A 17,640-nucleotide genomic window follows, 5' to 3' on the forward strand; every position below is an offset into this window, starting at 1 on the left:
ATATTTGAGTTCATAATTTGCAGCAGATCCTACTTTAAATAATATAATATTATTTGATAGCGTAAAACATTGTTTTGATAGTTTTTTGGACAAAAAAGTGAACCCTGTCGTACACCTTTGGAAGGCATCACTAAATAGTTCATAGCACAGGCCCTGGGGACCTTTTTCATTTTTTAAAAATATCTCATGGGTCGTGTCTTAGGGAGCTACAAATATAACCCAGTAATGGTTAAATTGCTTTGTGGGCAAAATTCTTTTGTTCCTGTAACAGGTCCTTTATGGAAATTAGCCTTGTGTCACCCAAATTTTCTTGACAATATCGGATATATAATGAAATTGATTGTATCTATACGTGTAAGTAACATACAACTTTTATGTCATCATTGTGGCTATTTCTGCACAGATTTTGTATCTCATGTGATTCTGCATTGTTCTGTAACAGAAAATCTTCGTGACAATCAAGTATTGAACTCAGTTTATATCTGCATTCACTGCCTGACTATTCAGTAATTCACATTTTACTAGGAGACCCAATGACCTACAATTTAAATGAAATTGATTTGAAGAATTTAGACTAGAATTTGAATATATACATAATAATAATTATAATGTCTTACAAATACTTGCCTTTTTAATATAAGGAAAATGTAAAAAAAAAAAAATCGAACATAGGCAAGGTTTTATTATTATTATTTTTATTTTTTATTTTTTCTACTGGCTACATAAACCAGTATTATATCACTGATATTTAACAATAAGTATATACGTTTGTGAATTTGTATGAATGTCACGATTGTAGCTTGTAAATAATGTATTATTCATGTACTATCATTGTATCATGCTCTCCAATTTGGAGGAAATAAAGATGATATATAGGTTGATTCTAACAAGTGAACGTTTCAATATTGTATATTTTAGACATGTTTACAATAAATGATTCGATATCTCAACTCATTTGGATATTTTGCGAATTCGTGAATTGGAATGTTATTGGGATTACCACCTATATGACATCACCAGCATGTACGACAGGAAGCTACAAGTGGACACTGCCATCCTGGATTTCAGTAAGGCCTTCGACAAGGTTCCCCATTCAAAACTCCTGTATAAACTAGAGAATTTCGGTGTGAACCCCGACATCCTACAATGGATCATGATCAAGGCCTTCCTGACATCACGGACCCAACGAGTACTTGTAAACGGCAGCCATTCAACACGAGTGAAGGTAGATTCAGGGGTTCTCCAGGGGACGGCCCTGGGACCTATACTCTTCCTCTGCCACATCAATGACTTGCCCGACTGCGTAACATCTACTGTACGGCCGGTATGTCCAACTGTCGGGCCAATTACTCAAAGAAATGGAAAAAAATTCCATACTTGGGGGTGACCATTCACAACTCTATGAAGTGGGACTCTCATATCCGTATCACAACCAACAAGGCAAATTCCACTCTCGGATTCCTAAGACGAAACCTGCGAAAGTGCCCAGCATCACTGAAATTGACCGCATACAAATCTTTGGTGAGATCCGTCCTGGAATACAGCTGCACGATATGGGACCCTTATATTACCAGCAAAACAACATCCACTCGCTGGAAAAGGTACAACGCCGGGCTGCCCGATTTATAACAGGGACAGCAGTGTAACAGAAATGATGGACACTCTAAAACTAGCACCACTAAAGGATCGCAGGCGAGACCATCGGCTTGCCCTTTTTATAAGATCGTGAAGGGGCTAGTGGCCATACCTGTAGATCACATATTGACTCTATCAAACACCCGTACCAGATCAAAAAATGGTGAAAATTACCGACATTTCCAGTGTAATACGGACATATTGAAAAATTCATTTTTTCCTCGAACAACAACAGAGTGGAATAACCTACCAGAAGACCTCGTCAAAATGCAAGAACTTAAAAGCTTCAAGACAGCACTACAAACTGAAACAATATAAACTATAAGCGCACTCCTCCAACCCTGGAATTTACACTCAAATTTGGGGTCTTCCAGTAATATACAGATACAGACAGACGAAATGCCTCGATATAATTCTGCCAACTGACTTTACTGACTCAGCACATTGTGGCTTAATGAGAAGTTTTCGGCGTTATTTGCTAAATAAATTTCCAAATACTATTTGTATTGATTAAGCATATATTATTCATACCAAAACAGATGAATCTCATTCCAAATATGTCGATGATTATTATAATACATTTAACCACGGACTAAGATAATCTAATTTCAGGGTTAATTGTTGTACCACTTACATAAAGACAAATATGTTACATAACATTTCAGTATAATTTTATTTTCGATCATGGAATATTTGGTATCGAAATTGTATGTGAAATGCGTCAATGTACCTTTTTATGTGTTCATTATTGTTTTCGCGTCATCAACTAGATGTTTTCGGTATCCTACTTTTCCGGATTTGTTAGAAAATTACTTTATATTTAGTCGCGCATATTGGATGTTCGGAAGTACTCTGATGACATCCTTTCTCGTATGGTCATAAACGAGATAATCGAAAAAAGATTAAGTCACTTCCGGAAACTTGTCTGCAGTATCTTTTCAGCATAAATTATTGAATATTTTATTGATTAACCGCTTGCAGCCCGAAAATGTCGGACAGAAAAGCAGAGCTCGAGCGCAAAAAAGCAAAGCTCGAACAGATGCGTAAGGAAAGACAAGAGAAAGATAGGATTAAAAAGCTTAAAGAGGTAAGATCTACGACAAAGTGTCGGACCAGCCCAACATTTGACATCGATGAAATGAATCATCAAATGTTTTGCTATTTGTGAATAAATGATGGTCGACTCTATTGGATATTCATTTACATCACACCACTTTGTATTTGTGACCAAATTGCTGTCTTACTACTGCAGTGAGCTTTTGACAGCGAGGTATTTACCTTTAATCCTTAGGATTATAATTAATGCTCTCATAAATCTATGTATCTGTCAGCAAAATTAAGCTAGTCATCTTAAGTTTTATGACGAAGAACATCCATTCTTAAATTCAAATGTTTCTAGTCATAATAAAATGATAACATACAAGAAGCACGGATTTTATTATTTTGCAGGTACCAGATGAAAATGTACAGAAGAAAGCTCCAACAGGAGATATTCACAAAGAAACTGAAGACCTGCTGAGAGATCTTGGAATTCCCCCTGCTGGTATGCATGTGTCTAACATACACAGCCTATATTCTTTCAGCGACATTATTAGGGAGATCTTCATAGCAAAATACAAATCACAAAACAAAAAATCACTTAAATAATAATCACATTATTACACTTCACTCCCTCCCCTTATAGTCCATATCATTATTGATGGCGGATGCCCTATATATGAAGATCAGAAATTAAGCCCATTTGATATTCTATAACAGCTAACATTGCCCCAGTTTACAACCCTGAAAACTACTGTCCCATATCTCTCACTTGTATTTGTTGTAAGTTGTTGGAAAATATTAAAGTAAGTAACATTATGAATCATGCTGATATAACAATAACATTCTTTACCCCTTACATTGAACATGGTTTCAGACAATCCAGGTCATGTGAGAGTCAACTGTTCTCTCCTTATCCACAAACTTAGGGGGTATGGAATTACTGGACCAGTCAACACTTGGATTGAAAGCTTCCTAAGTGACAGAACCTAGACTGTTGTAGTAGAGGGGGAAATGTCCGATTCTGCCCCAGTAATATAAGATCAGGGGTCCCCCAAGGCTCGGTCCTCGGCCCGAGTCTTTTCTTATACTACATCAATGATATTACTGAGGGTATAACATTTTTTATCAGACTCTTTGAAGATAATACCATCATGTATCTGACAGTAACATCTCAGAGATAGGCTCACACCCTGCAAAGAGATCTTGATAAACTGGCACTTTGGGAGACTAAATGGAGGTTGGCTTTCCATCCTGAGAAATGCCAGGTCCTCTCTGTCACAAGGAATAGACGTCCCATCTGTCATCCCTATACATACTACATGGTCACAAGTTGGAGCATGTGACAGAGGCTAAATATCTTGGGGTCAACGTTACTTCTGATCTTAAGTGGAATACTCATATCAATAACTTCACAAAAAAGGCCAATTAATATTCCACTCGGGATTTCCTGAGGCGCAATCTCAAAATTTCATCCTCTTACATCAAACAAAAGGCCTATAAGTCCCTGGTCCGCCCTCAGGTTGAATAAACTAGCCCAGTATGGGACCCTTACTTAAAAAAGATATAGACAAGCTAGAGATGGTATTGTGCAGGGCTGCCCGTTTCGTTGTCAACCGCTTTCGTAACACCTCCGGCATTGGCAACATGTTAGAACACCTAAAATGGCGTAGCCTTGCAGATCGCAGGAAAGACGCGAGGCTGACCATGCTCTATAAAATCTATCATAATAAAGTTGCCATTATTAATAAACATCTCGCCCCTATAACCATACAAACAAGGCATAGTCATCAAACCTCATTTCAAACTATCTCATGCAGGACGTCTGTAAGGAAGGAATCCTTCTATCCTCGAACTATCAAAGATTGGAACAAACTCCCTTCTCAAATTATTTCTTCTGATTCACTACTGTCCTTCAAATCATCTCTCTCTATCTCTGTTCATCAATATTAAGTCCTGTTCCTTTCCTTTCATAGCGCTACACCTATATATGAAGTAAAAGTAGAAGCAAATCACTGTTGTGGTTGTTCACTAAATTATGACAGTTGTATGAACCTCCCTATATGTAAATGATTCGCCATTTAATTCCCACCTCATTGGTAGTGTAGAATAGCACACATCAATGTCAACGTCTCAAAAAGGAAGCTCATTTTTGAAACAAACAAAAACATAATTATCAGCCATTAAATTGACATCTAACTATCAAAAATGTATGCAGTTGTTTAGTGCTGTTGACTTTGAAAACATTGATATGTACATGAGAACAAATAAAGAGGTCAAGAATACAGGATGGGCAATGGTATTTTTTCACATGATATCTTTTTGCATTGGTTATATATATGTTGTACTGCTTTAGGAAATATCAAATACAAAGCATTAAATTGGAACGTTAACCTCTGTGATACTACAGATTACATCAGGTAGTAATTATTATATATAACTACCTCCTGATGTTTATACAACATCAACAACATTTATAAGGTTTGCCAAATTGCCAGTTTCAATAAAATTGGTCTTTACATACATGTATATATATATAGTATATATATATGGGATTTGCCAAAACACATACTACAGTACATGTTCGGCAGTCTAAATAAAAATGGCAGGTTGGGGGGGGGGGGGATCTGTTTTAAGAAGTTGATTGGCAAATGTTATACATTCAGTAGAAAAATTGTATTAATAGCACTGTTTAGAACTTAAGTATTTAGAATCAGTTGTATTATTATAACAACACCATTGTATGTCACCAAAATTAGGCAGTTACTAAGAATGTAATGGTATTTTGTTAAATGTGACAATCACGTATTAAGAATTTTGTTTGAATGATATCCCGAAATATCTAGATGTGACGCATATTTCAACATGTAAAGTTTTATGAATTGTCTGACTGTTTGCTGAAAGATTAACACATGTGTGCACAATTTGTATCACCTGTGTTTTTATATAATTAGCTCACCTGCCCGAAGGGCAAGTGAGCTTAGGTAGCAGTATACAGTAGAAATTGCCCGACTCTGATAAACAAGCTTAAGGCACATGTTGAGGAAATGTAAACACAGCGGATTTACCCTACACAACACATGTATACATGTATATATATTTGTAAACTGCATTACATTTACAATACATATAAAGTACTGAGAAGTGTATAAACCTCTTTTTTTCTATGTATGTCACTTGTGTGAAAACCATGGTTATCATATCAAAAATTACCAAAACATGCCAAAAATTGCTATTTTTGACCCAAAATTTTTTGCAATTTTGGGTCGTGTGCTGTTGTCAAAATTTTACCTCCTGTAAAGCTAGCTTTTCATGTGTAGGCATGTGTTTTACAAATGTGAAGCTCACTGTGATAGCCCACTTCATCATGCTTATACCAATTTTAGTACAGTTTTATTTTTATATTTTTTTTACATATCATTATACAGGGGTTAGCCATTTAACAAAAATATCACCCATGGCCACAACCCCCTACTGTATACTGCTACCTTATGCATGCCATGGTGCGACGTCTGTTTGTCTGGCATCAACTTTTTACTTTACACAACTTCTTTTCAGTAACCAAAAGGCCTTGGATGATGATATTTGGCCAGTAGCATGCTGGAATCAAGGGCTACCAATGCAAGTTTGTTCAAATGAATGACCTTCATTCCTTTTCAAGGTCAAAGGGGTCAAATATGTTAAAATCTTTTGAACAATTTCTCCTGAATACCCAAGAGGCCTAGAATAGTATCATGCTCAGATGAAGGGCTACCAAGTTTGTTCAAACAAATGACCTTCGCCCATTTTCAAGGTCACAGGGGTCAAATATATTTAAAACATTTAAACGACTTCTTCTGAATTACAATGAGGGCTAGGGTTATGATATTTTGCCAGTTAGATGCTGGGATGAAGGACTACCAAGTTTGTTCAAATGAATGACCTTCGCTCATATTCAAGGTCACAGGGATCAAATACATTTAAAACATTTAAACGACTTCTTCTGAATTACAATGAGGGCTAGGGTTATGATATTTTGCCAGTTAGATGCTGGGATGAAGGGCTACCAAGTTTGTTCAAATGAATGACCTTCGCTCATATTCAAGGTCACAGGGATCAAACATATTAAAAACCTTTAAACAATTTCTTCTCAATAACCAAAAGGTCTAGGATGATGATATTTTGTCAGTAGCATGTTGGGATAAAGGGCTACCAATTTTGTTCAAACAAATGAACTTCACCCATTTGTAAGGTCACAGGGGTCAAATATGTTTAAAACCTTAAAAAGCTTCTGCATTCCCCTGAGGCCTAGGATAATGATAATTGGCCAATAGCATGCTAATGAAGATAAAGGGCTACCAAGTTTGTTCTAACGAATGACCTTCACCCATTTTCAAGGTCACAGGGGTCAAATACATTTAAAACATTTAAACAACTTCTTCTGAATTACAATGAGGGCTAGGGTTATGATATTTTGCCAGTTAGATGCTGAGATGAAGGGCTACCAAGTTTCAAGGTCACAGGGATCAAATATGTTTTATTCAAAGGTCCAGGGTAATGATATTTGGCCAGAAGCATGCTGGGACAGAAGGCTATAAACTCTGTTCAACTTAATGTCCTCGTTCGACTCTCAAGGTCACAGGCGTCATATGTTTAAATCATTTAATAGATTCTAATGAAACGAACACAGATATTTTTCCTGTAGTTGTATATTAGTCCACTTTTAAGATAACAAGTGTGAGATTAATACCAGGTGAGCGATTCAGGCCCATTGGGCCTCTTGTTTGTGTTTGACAAAAGTGTCAGGTAGCTTATCATGGAGTGTATATGATAAAACTGTTTTCAAATTCAGGTGCTACCCCTGCTACTGTGCCCAGTGAAGCAGCAAAGACAAATTCTGGACAGAAAGACCAGGAATCAACACCTCCACAGCCTCCACAGACATTGTACTTATCTGTTGTATAGTAACCAACATCAATAGATATTAAATAAGCTTTCATTTCATATCCATTGTAAAAAATAAATTGGCTGGTTTCTGTTTCTGAAATTATTTTGGGAACTAAAATTAAAAAAAGTTTAAGGACAGTGCTCTGGTACATTGACACGAATTGCAGGGAAAATCTCATTTTGAATTTGATTTTACAAGCTTTAATAAGTACTGTTCCACAGAGATGGAATTAAAACTTTCATGGGAAATTTTCTTAGTGTAGCTTTTTTATTCATGTACTGCCATATGTTTTATAGTAATTAATAGGTATTCATGATATACTGGACTAAGTTATTTATATATACCCAATCAGTATCAACGTGATAAATTATATATCTAAAAGCTTTAATAGAGAGTTTATGTAAAATTATGTATAAACATTGTCGTTGCCATAAAATCATTTTTTTTATTTTTCAGATCCATGAGACCCAAAATGAGATTGAGTGTAGCCAAAGTTTCAGAAACTAGCATCCCCCCTCGTGAGAATGTCATGTACAACAAAGAAACTCAGACCACCATCGTGGAACCCCTAGATAAGGAAGGCAAGTACATAGTAGGCATTGTTGCACATCCATATCTAGACATAGACACTGTATGTGTATTTTGAGTAGTGTACTTCTTTTAAGGTGGTGTAATAGCTTCTGATATACAAACCCTCTATGTAAACATGTATAGGGTCCAATAAGATCAAAGGAGCAAACTAGCATGTTATCTGGATCATAAACTTCAGAAAATCATTCAAAATTGAATTATAAGGTTAATCTTTTGTAAATTGAATTTCCCATTTGTGGCTGATTTGAGTCTGGTCGATTGGTTAGAGCCTTGTGCATTTATTATTCGAGTGTATATCCATTTGTATCTTTCACTTCTGATATAAAGGAATTGAAATGTGTGGAAAAGATGGTAATGCACACATCAATACAAGCTTAACCACTAGATCTGTGATTATTATTAGCCTGTATAGATTTGAAAACCTCTGTCTCTGTGTTTTCATGTTTTAAAGAAATACTGTACTTACTTCAAACTTCATTCCAAACCTAAAATAACAATTGTGTGCTTATATACTAATAAAGGTACCTGGACAAGTAAAAATAAAAATTGTGTACTGATATCCTAATGTAGGTACCTGAACAAGTAAAAATAAAATTGTGTACTGATTTACTAATATAGGTACCTTAACAAGTAAAAATAACAATTGTGTACTGATATCCTAATGTAGGTACCTGAACAAGTAAAAATAAAAATTGTGTACTGATATACTAATATAGGTACCTTAACAAGTAAAAATAACAATTGTGTGCTGATATACTAATGTAGGTACCTTAACAAGTAAAAATAAAAATTGTGTACTGATATACTAATGTAGGTACCTTAACAAGTAAAAATAACGATTGTGTGCAGATATACTAATGTAGGTACCTTAACAAGTAAAAATAACGATTGTGTGCAGATATACTAATGTAGGTACCTTAACAAGTAAAAATAACAATTGTGTGCTGATATACTAATGTAGGTACCTTAACAAGTAAAAATAACGATTGTGTGCAGATATACTAATGTAGGTACCTTAACAAGTAAAAATAACAATTGTGTGCTGATATACTAATATAGGTACCTGAACAAGTAAAAATAAAAATTGTGTGCTGATATACTAATGTAGGTACCTTAACAAGTAAATTGAGTTGTCCTTAAAACTAGCATTTTTTCTTTGGAACATTTTTGTAGTTTACAAAATTGATGTACATGTATCAAAGTGCTGTCTTTTTAGCTGCATCTCTTGTGTGAGAATTATTTATAATGGTTGTCTGCCAGTATACAATTCCTAGAATGTTGTATTAACGAACACTAAAAAACCTAGATTATTTCCGACCTACATTAATGTAGGTCTTCTTTCTTATGTGTTTATATGTTCATTATGTTATTAGTGATATGCAGGTTATATGTATTTGTCCAAATATTGAACTTTGACCTTGTATCCTGCATCTTGTGAAGAAAATGGTTTCTAGTTGATTTTTTATCTTCATTTCTTTCAACAAATATTTTTTGTTTATAAGTAGCCATTTTTACAACAGTCTAGTGATTTTAACTAACAATTTAAACAGTTCTGATGGTGTACATTTGTGTTCAAATAAATAATGTGAACTGTGACATTGCATCCTTAATTAGGACACAAGCATGGTGGTAAGTGTAAAAACAGTTTAGTGATATATACCGTACAACTATTGTATATAGATCATTAGTGAATCACTTATATTTAAAAAAAAAAAGACACTGAGCTTTGCACCTGTAAAATGTTTATAACAATCAGATTACCTTCAATTTTATAGAATACATCAAAATTGCAGATTTTGGTATCAAAAAGTAGTATACATTATTTTTTTTTGAAAAAATCAAGTGAAAATAAGTGGAATATTTACATGGAGTTTTACAATAATAAGTAAGATTTATAAAAGTTATGATTGGTAATATTCATGAGAAATTGGCTATAATAGATTTCATTTTTCTGAATGTATCTAATGAAACATTCAATGAGGTTCAATCTTGATATAAGTGATTTACACAAGCCTGTAACCAACTTAATATTATATATATACTTCTTATTTAGTTTACTGTGTATGTATATTTATTTATTTTCCTTTTCTTTTTTTACACACAAAATAAACTCATAAATTACACTGACACACATACAGAATGTAAAATTCTGCAGACATACACATTTGACGTAAATAACTTGAAATTCTATTGACATACATTAACGACTTGAAATTAAAACAAGTAACATTAACATCTCCTCATTTTGGCCATCATGTTATTTAATTTTTTTTTTTTTAGCACATTGGTAACTATAACGTTAGCCCCAACATCATGATGTTATTAGATGATGTCTATAAATGCTATTTTGATCTGTCCAAATTTTGTTAAGTCATGGAGATTACATCGGCATGTAGTGAATTCTGATTGACACTTTCTCTATAAATACTGCATAAATATAGTAGTATAGTTACATATCGATTACCAGTACTTCTCATTCTCTGTACTCGATACTTTGACAGGTTCATATTTATCCTACTATATATACCTGGTCTATTTATTTCCCAGTAGTTACTGTGTATGTATACTTTACCATTGCATGTGGTGGATATCAGAGATATATTCACAGTTTAATTAGACATAGATCTATATAAGCATAAAATCACAAGAACTATAATCACTCTCTCAGTCATAGCTTGACAAAGGGATAAGTGGGTCCTGAAACCATGCGAAATGGTTAATACATACATTGTTTGTGTATAAAGTTTAACTTTGATTTTAAATAATTCCAAACTGAAGAATCTTGTTGAAGATACAACTACTACAGTTTCTTCTCCAAAACATAACTGTGTTTAATACTTAGCAAAAAAACCAAAAGATGTGTGTTTCTGTCTACATTATGTAAACAACTGATCCATCTTCAGCTGGTATTCAACACTTAATAACAATTATTTGATGAGTTGAAAAAAAGCTGAGTTCATTTCGTAGGTTATTCGATTTGTTCTTCCCCATTGTGTTCACCTTTTTCCTTGTTGATTTCCACTCTACCTTGTACCTCTAGACACAGCTTTCCTTGTGCATCTAAGTAAAGTATATAGTTTATGTATCTTCCAGAAGATTTGTTTATTTTTGTTCCTGTACATACAGACTGCATGAACGTGTATACTGTTGTGTGACAATTGCTGTTACAACATTTTGTTTTCTGCTGTTAATCCTGATGTAGTATACACGAATAACAAACAATGTCTGTCCAGATTTTTAATACAGAGCTGAGTGCAGTCACAATAATTCTCCAAAACGTGATATATTATCACTATTCCAAGTATTGTTTATTTATAAGGTTAAGTTCAATTATGTGATACAGGTATACATTTTAGTTTATGAAATGAAATATCTGACAGTGTGTTTAGAAACTAAGCTAAATTATAGTTTTTGCATACCAAAGTAAAAAGAAAGTTTAACATTGATAGTAAATTAGGTACCCATTCTTACATTTTATTTGTAAAAAGAAACTATTGTATACAAAAAAAATCAGGAAAAAATGATTTATGCTTATTTTAAAACCACTATTATTTATTTTATTTGCCACCTAAAATTGACTTGTTTCTGTTAATGCTATCGCTAGTGAGAGGTCCGTGGGATTATTACGGTAAGTGTAGTTCCTCAAGTGAAATCATAACCCTTCCACAGGCCCCACGGTAATCCCAAGACCATGACAATGTTGTCATCACGATGGAAGTATTTTCATCAAGACTCAGTTTTGTTTGGTTACTGTTTTCTTACTTTTTTCTGATTTATACAAGCTGGCATACCATATGTAAACTTATTTTTATTTTTTGTTTATTTTGTTACAATGGAATATTCTTTAGTTTTTTTGTGCTGGATACGTTTTGTTTAGTTGTTTTTGGAAGTCACCTGATTTAAGTTTCTATCCCTGATTTATCTCCTACCATATAAGTCCTACCTTTAGTGTTGTTGCTATTCTGGTACACATACACCTGTGGACATACACTCCTACCTGTATACATTCAATGCATGACCAAAGATATCAGTTGAATTAATTTCTGACAATAATTTTTTCTCACTGATGTACTCCTATTTGTATAATAATTCATTGTTACCTTATTTTGAAATTGTTTGGTTATTAATCACCTCTGTTATTTAGCCTTGCCTTAATTGACAGTTTGAATTTCTCATGATAACTTGCTTACAAGAAATCCTGTTCTATTCCATTCTGTTTAACATTCAGTTGCTTCTTTTCTTTAGTTTTATTTTGTGTAAGGATTAATCATTAAAGCAGTCCAACATAAATAAGATAATTTACTTAGTATTGGCAAAAGAACAATGCATTTAGGTATCATTTCCTTCGTTCATTAACAGAAAGATTGGTGAGAGGAATCAAAGAGCATAGATAGATACAAAGTATAATTTAACAACACCAGTATATAAGATTGTAAAAGGAAATATTTTTATCACTTGGATCTTGTGTATACATTTTATATACAGGAATATGTCGAAGGTACATTTTCAACTTCTTAAATGTTATTTTTCCATCCTCTATGATAGAAAGTTGATTCCAGTGGGAAAGTGATACCAGAACAATAGAAATACAGCTCCAGTACACAGATAAACCTATCATTCCAGTACTACAGACATCTGTACACAATACAGCAGGACACACTCACACATGTACAGCAAGGGACTGGGTCTATTTTATGTGGTAAAAGATTAATCACTAACATGTTACTGGGTCGATGGATGACAATATTTAAGGTCAGAACTGGCGATTTATATTTGTAGATGATATTTCAGACGCAGGTAGCAGTCCAAAGCGTGGTAGGTTTTTTTAGAAGATAAAAAGTCTATATTTGATCATTCTTGATTACATGTACATGTATATACAGTTTGCTGCTGCTCCTGCTGTGCCATACTTCCATGTCTCATACACAGTGGTCATACCAATATGTGTCATACTCATGAATGAACTGTCACTTCATGCATACACATTTTCTTGTTTTTATCATCTGTTTATATTACTTCATTTATATCTGTAAATCTGGATACTGGTTCCCTTGATTGTGTTCGATCTGGCTATATACAAACATATTGACTAGTATTAAATCTTAGGAAATATATCATTCCTGATAGGCTTTAAATGGGATTATAACATCCCTGTACCTTTCATGCTCAGTCACAAACTTTATATAAGATATAATAACACATACTGCTGTAAGCTTTGCATCGACAAAACAGCTTCACTATATTACTATGAATGTTATTTTTTTGCCAGTCGTATTTCCTAATTTTTCTTAATTTTGGAATTTGGTAACTTCTATTTAACTTTATATTTTACACACATCTCTTCTAAAAGTTCCCGATCTATTGGAATGGTATACAGATTTTCAGAAACTAATTTTTAGTGTCTAGGTATGATTGGATAATTTCTACACTGGCAAAAATTATGAAGTACTATATTTATTTTGCTTTCAAAATCGTCAGTTTTCGTCTTTATTGTTTGACTCATCATGTTCAACTTTACTTAGTGTATAATCTATTGTCTCAGATGTCAAAGTTTGAACAGACATGTGTCTACAGGTTTTATTCTATATAATATATATAAGCAGTAATTCAACATTTTGGATTACCTATTTTTTTTTAAATTGAAGATATTTAATTGAGTATATTTAATGCTGATATGATTAATATCTGTTATACCCAGAATCGCTAGCAGAAAGACTACAACTGACAATGCAAACAAAGCTGTATATATGTAGACAGAAGGAATGCATTAAATACAGTTGTTTGTATCTTTATTTCCTCTTGATTGTATTTTGTTTGCTTTGTTGCGACTTGATGCTTATTATCCTGACTAAGTTTCTACTGATGTCGGTGTGCATGTTACTGTGAACCCAGATTATTTTTTGTTGAATATTGCATTAAATAATCAGATTCTGCAAGGACTGTCCTTTAAAGACAATCAGAAGAGTGACCGTACTGAAGAATCTTGCATAACACTACACATAATAGTTCATTTTGTAAACTAAAATAGCTATAAAGTTGTATACTTACTTGAGGTAGAGGTTATCAAGATCTTTGAGATGTTCATGTAAACGTTTGAGGTGTGTGGGGGGAAACACAAAAAAGTCAATAACATCTGAAAACTATTAAATCTGATACTAGTTATAATTATAAATGTAACCTGTGAGATGTTACATAGCTCATAGGTCACATATAAAGGGGACAGTTCAGTTTAAGGACCACCACAGTGCCATACATTGGTCATATCTACCAGCATGGGATTACCATATACTATACTTGTACAAATGCATATGAAATAATTTACAGAAAACTAATTGGTTTGATGTGGATTAATTTCAACAAAATGATAGGGAAATGTTAGAATAGGTAACACTTTATTTAATGTATTCCTGATAAATGACTATGCATCTACAGTAACATAAAAATGTACTTACCGGGGTATACTGTATTACCAGTCAAGCTTATTGCAATAATTATCAGCTACATCAAGTTAGAAATTTAATGTTACAAAGGAATTTTTTTTAAGGAGGGATATTGATATGAGTGTGTACATGTGTGTTACACATACAAGCTAGCACCAATAACGTGGTGAATATAAATCAGGTTTAGTATGCGAGACATGATGATCAAAGGTGGTAATTTGTTATCCAAAAAGTTGCTGTATGCTGTTGGACTCTGATGGGACATTAAAATATATTTTTATTATTTAAATAAGATGATGGGCGCTGGTTTGTATTGTTTTCTGAGTGATGTTCACCTGTTGACTGTCAGTGGTGATCCTGATTTTATGGCTAGCTATAGGGGATACTTAAAATGTGGACTGTTATTTGTGTGGTACCTCTCTGGTTCTTTAAAACAAATCACTGTCAGCTTAAAAAACTTTTTAAATCAATATGAGTTTTATAATAAACTATTGAATAATATACATGATTTAAAAATCATGTTCATTTCATGTGAGTTTTGAACATTATTACTTAATTATTTCCCTACATATATACATGCATTAATTAGTATCTTTTTAATATAATTATTTGGATATGAAAACTCAGAAGTTTGAAACAAACAAAAAATAATTTATTCTTCTGGGGTAAATTCTTTTTCACGACTTCGCCTTATTTTGTACAATATTTCAACAGAAAAAGTTCCTCTGATACTTGTATCAACATTGAACCTATCCAAAAAAAAATGTGCATATTAATAAGTCTTAACTTCTGTGTGGTATTCATGTATATATTTTTTATCAAAAACAATAATCACAGAACGAATCATTGATTTAGTATAATCAGTTTATCACAGAACGAATCATTGATTTAGTATAATCAGTTTATCCCAGCATAGTTTTCTTTTGTTACATCAATGGATGATTGTAAAACAATGCTATTTTCTCTCTCTATGTTCTGCCCATGGTAGGCCAAGGGCCAGGTAGTAGGGGTAAGTGTCACTTTATGCATGTTATGATTCCTAGGTATATGTTATCAGTTGTTTCAGCATTCGTCTCTACACTGCCAGTCAGGGTTTGGGCTTTATAAGGCAGTATTTGAATACACTTTACACTGCAGTCTGTGTCAACACGGTGCTTTGTAGTGAAGTTTGTACGTGTAGCTCCTCGCAATGATGACTTGTCATGTTTGTTGAATGTGTATGGTCATTGATTGGTTTCTTGTGTTGCCGAATCATTCCTTGTCATGTCCCCTTCACCCTGTGATTGTTTGTCAAGCTTATTTACTGTAGGGAAACTAAATAGGGTTCACTGGTGCCAAGTCTAACTCAAATCCTGCACTCTGTTGTCTTTCTGCTAAGATACAATATAGGTTTACTTTTTGATGACAGTTGCCTGAGCACAATTCAAGAACTCTTGGGCCTCTGTATGCTGTAATGAAACAATAAATTCCATTTGTTACTGTTACCCATCGCAACCCTTTAAAAACAGAGGAAACATTTTGATCACCTGTAAAACAAAGCGGAAAGACATGATATAATTTTTATTATCGGGTAGATTGTTACAGATATTGCTTTGTATTAGAGTGCTTTCTTGTGGCTAAATAGAAACACACAACTAGAATCCAGTCCAGCCTGTAATTGGTCATTTTATATGTGAACTAAAGAGTGTTCCCTGTATTAGACTTGAGAATTCATATATCATCTTACCTAACATTGTTAGACACTGTTGCCATACCCTGCTGGCTTGTATGTTTCTGTGTTCCAAGGTGGAATCATTGTTCATTGCAGTATGACTTACAGAAGTTAGAAATCTACTGGAATAACATGTAGGCATACATGTAAAGCTACAAATTCTCCTGAGCATATTACTGATAGGAGTTTAAAATTCCCATAGTAATTATCGCATGGTGGCCATTTTAAGATATGGCATAATATAGATAAACCTGTGTATAAAAAGTATGGCTTCGAAACAATTTCCTGGAGGTCTGACTTTGCAATTATTACTTATAACGAATGCCTTTGAAAGTTTCTTGAATATATCGGTATGGCATTTAAAATCACTTCACAGGAATTTGGTTTTAAAATAACTTTACGGCAGTACGCCTGTAAAGCGACTAAATGGAAGTGTTGCTTATAATTAGAGCAACATCCTCCTGATATTGTGAATGATTATAAGCTTTGACCAAGTCTTATGTAATTTAGATGCATGTAACGATATGGGTAAATGCTGAAGCATGCTTCCACAACTGTATGATGATAAAACAAGATAATTGTCTAACAAATGGAATACAGTTTGATACACACATGTATACCGACTCTGATACAATACGTATACATAATCTCTGTCTGGTACAGTCATGGCTTTGACCTCTGCGAAACATTAGGCAACTTTTTCTATTCTTGATTTTGCAGGCACTTTGTGCATCTTGTTCTTCATAGATTTGGCAGGCATATTGAATCTTCTGTCTTGTGCAGATTGGGCAGGTCAGGTGGACCATTTATTTTTTGAAGATTTGACAGTCTTATGGTACCTCATGCTCTTTGTAGATTTGGCAGGTCCATTGTACCTTTTGCTCAGTGTAGATATAGCAGGCCCATTGTGCCTCTTGTTCTGTATATATTTGGCAGGCCCATCTTATCCTAATTTGCTCTGTGTAGACAATAAGGCAGGCATTTTACCTCTTACTTACTCTTTGTTTAATATGATACAGTTGTGTGTTGTAAATGGTAAAAAAAGGTAGTTTTTTAGGTCACCTGAGACAAAGTCTCAAGTGACCTATTGCTATCGCCTTTTGTCCGTCGTCGTCCGTCGTCCGTCGTGCGTTCGTAAACAATTTACATTATCGACTTCTTCTCCAAAACCCCTGAACCAATTTCAATGAAATTTTGCAGGGACCTTCCATGGACAAAGGTCAACAAAAATAGTTGCCGGTTTAGTCCTAAGCCCCCAGGGGCCTGAGGGGTGGGGCCAAAAAGGGTCAAATTGACTA

At 34.0% G+C, this 17,640-nt stretch overlaps 1 protein-coding gene across 28 annotated transcripts in view; it reads left to right on the top strand.

Moving 5' to 3' along the window:
• Positions 1–2,521: 2,521 nt before the first annotated feature.
• The window catches only part of LOC110465507 (cytoplasmic dynein 1 intermediate chain 2-like), a 30,239-nt gene continuing 15,120 nt past the window's right edge, over positions 2,522–17,640 (top strand). For 2 of the 28 annotated variants that reach the window (XM_021521364.1, XM_021521368.1), the window contains exons 1-8: positions 2,522–2,722; positions 3,085–3,178; positions 7,505–7,598; positions 8,057–8,181; positions 9,806–9,820; positions 11,796–11,819; positions 12,971–13,006; positions 15,620–15,640. In XM_021521364.1, the coding sequence (XP_021377039.1) occupies positions 2,624–2,722; positions 3,085–3,178; positions 7,505–7,598; positions 8,057–8,181; positions 9,806–9,820; positions 11,796–11,819; positions 12,971–13,006; positions 15,620–15,640 (508 nt within the window). In that variant the 5' untranslated portion in view covers positions 2,522–2,623. The remainder of the gene's footprint in view (positions 2,723–3,084; positions 3,179–7,504; positions 7,599–8,056; positions 8,182–9,805; positions 9,821–11,795; positions 11,820–12,970; positions 13,007–15,619; positions 15,641–17,640) is intronic. The other 26 variants (XM_021521366.1, XM_021521376.1, XM_021521369.1 and 23 more) reach the window with 16 other exon arrangements.

The sequence above is a fragment of the Mizuhopecten yessoensis genome, unplaced genomic scaffold (assembly GCF_002113885.1).
Source record: "Mizuhopecten yessoensis strain PY_sf001 unplaced genomic scaffold, ASM211388v2 scaffold11085, whole genome shotgun sequence".
NCBI classification, from domain to species: domain Eukaryota; kingdom Metazoa; phylum Mollusca; class Bivalvia; order Pectinida; family Pectinidae; genus Mizuhopecten; species Mizuhopecten yessoensis.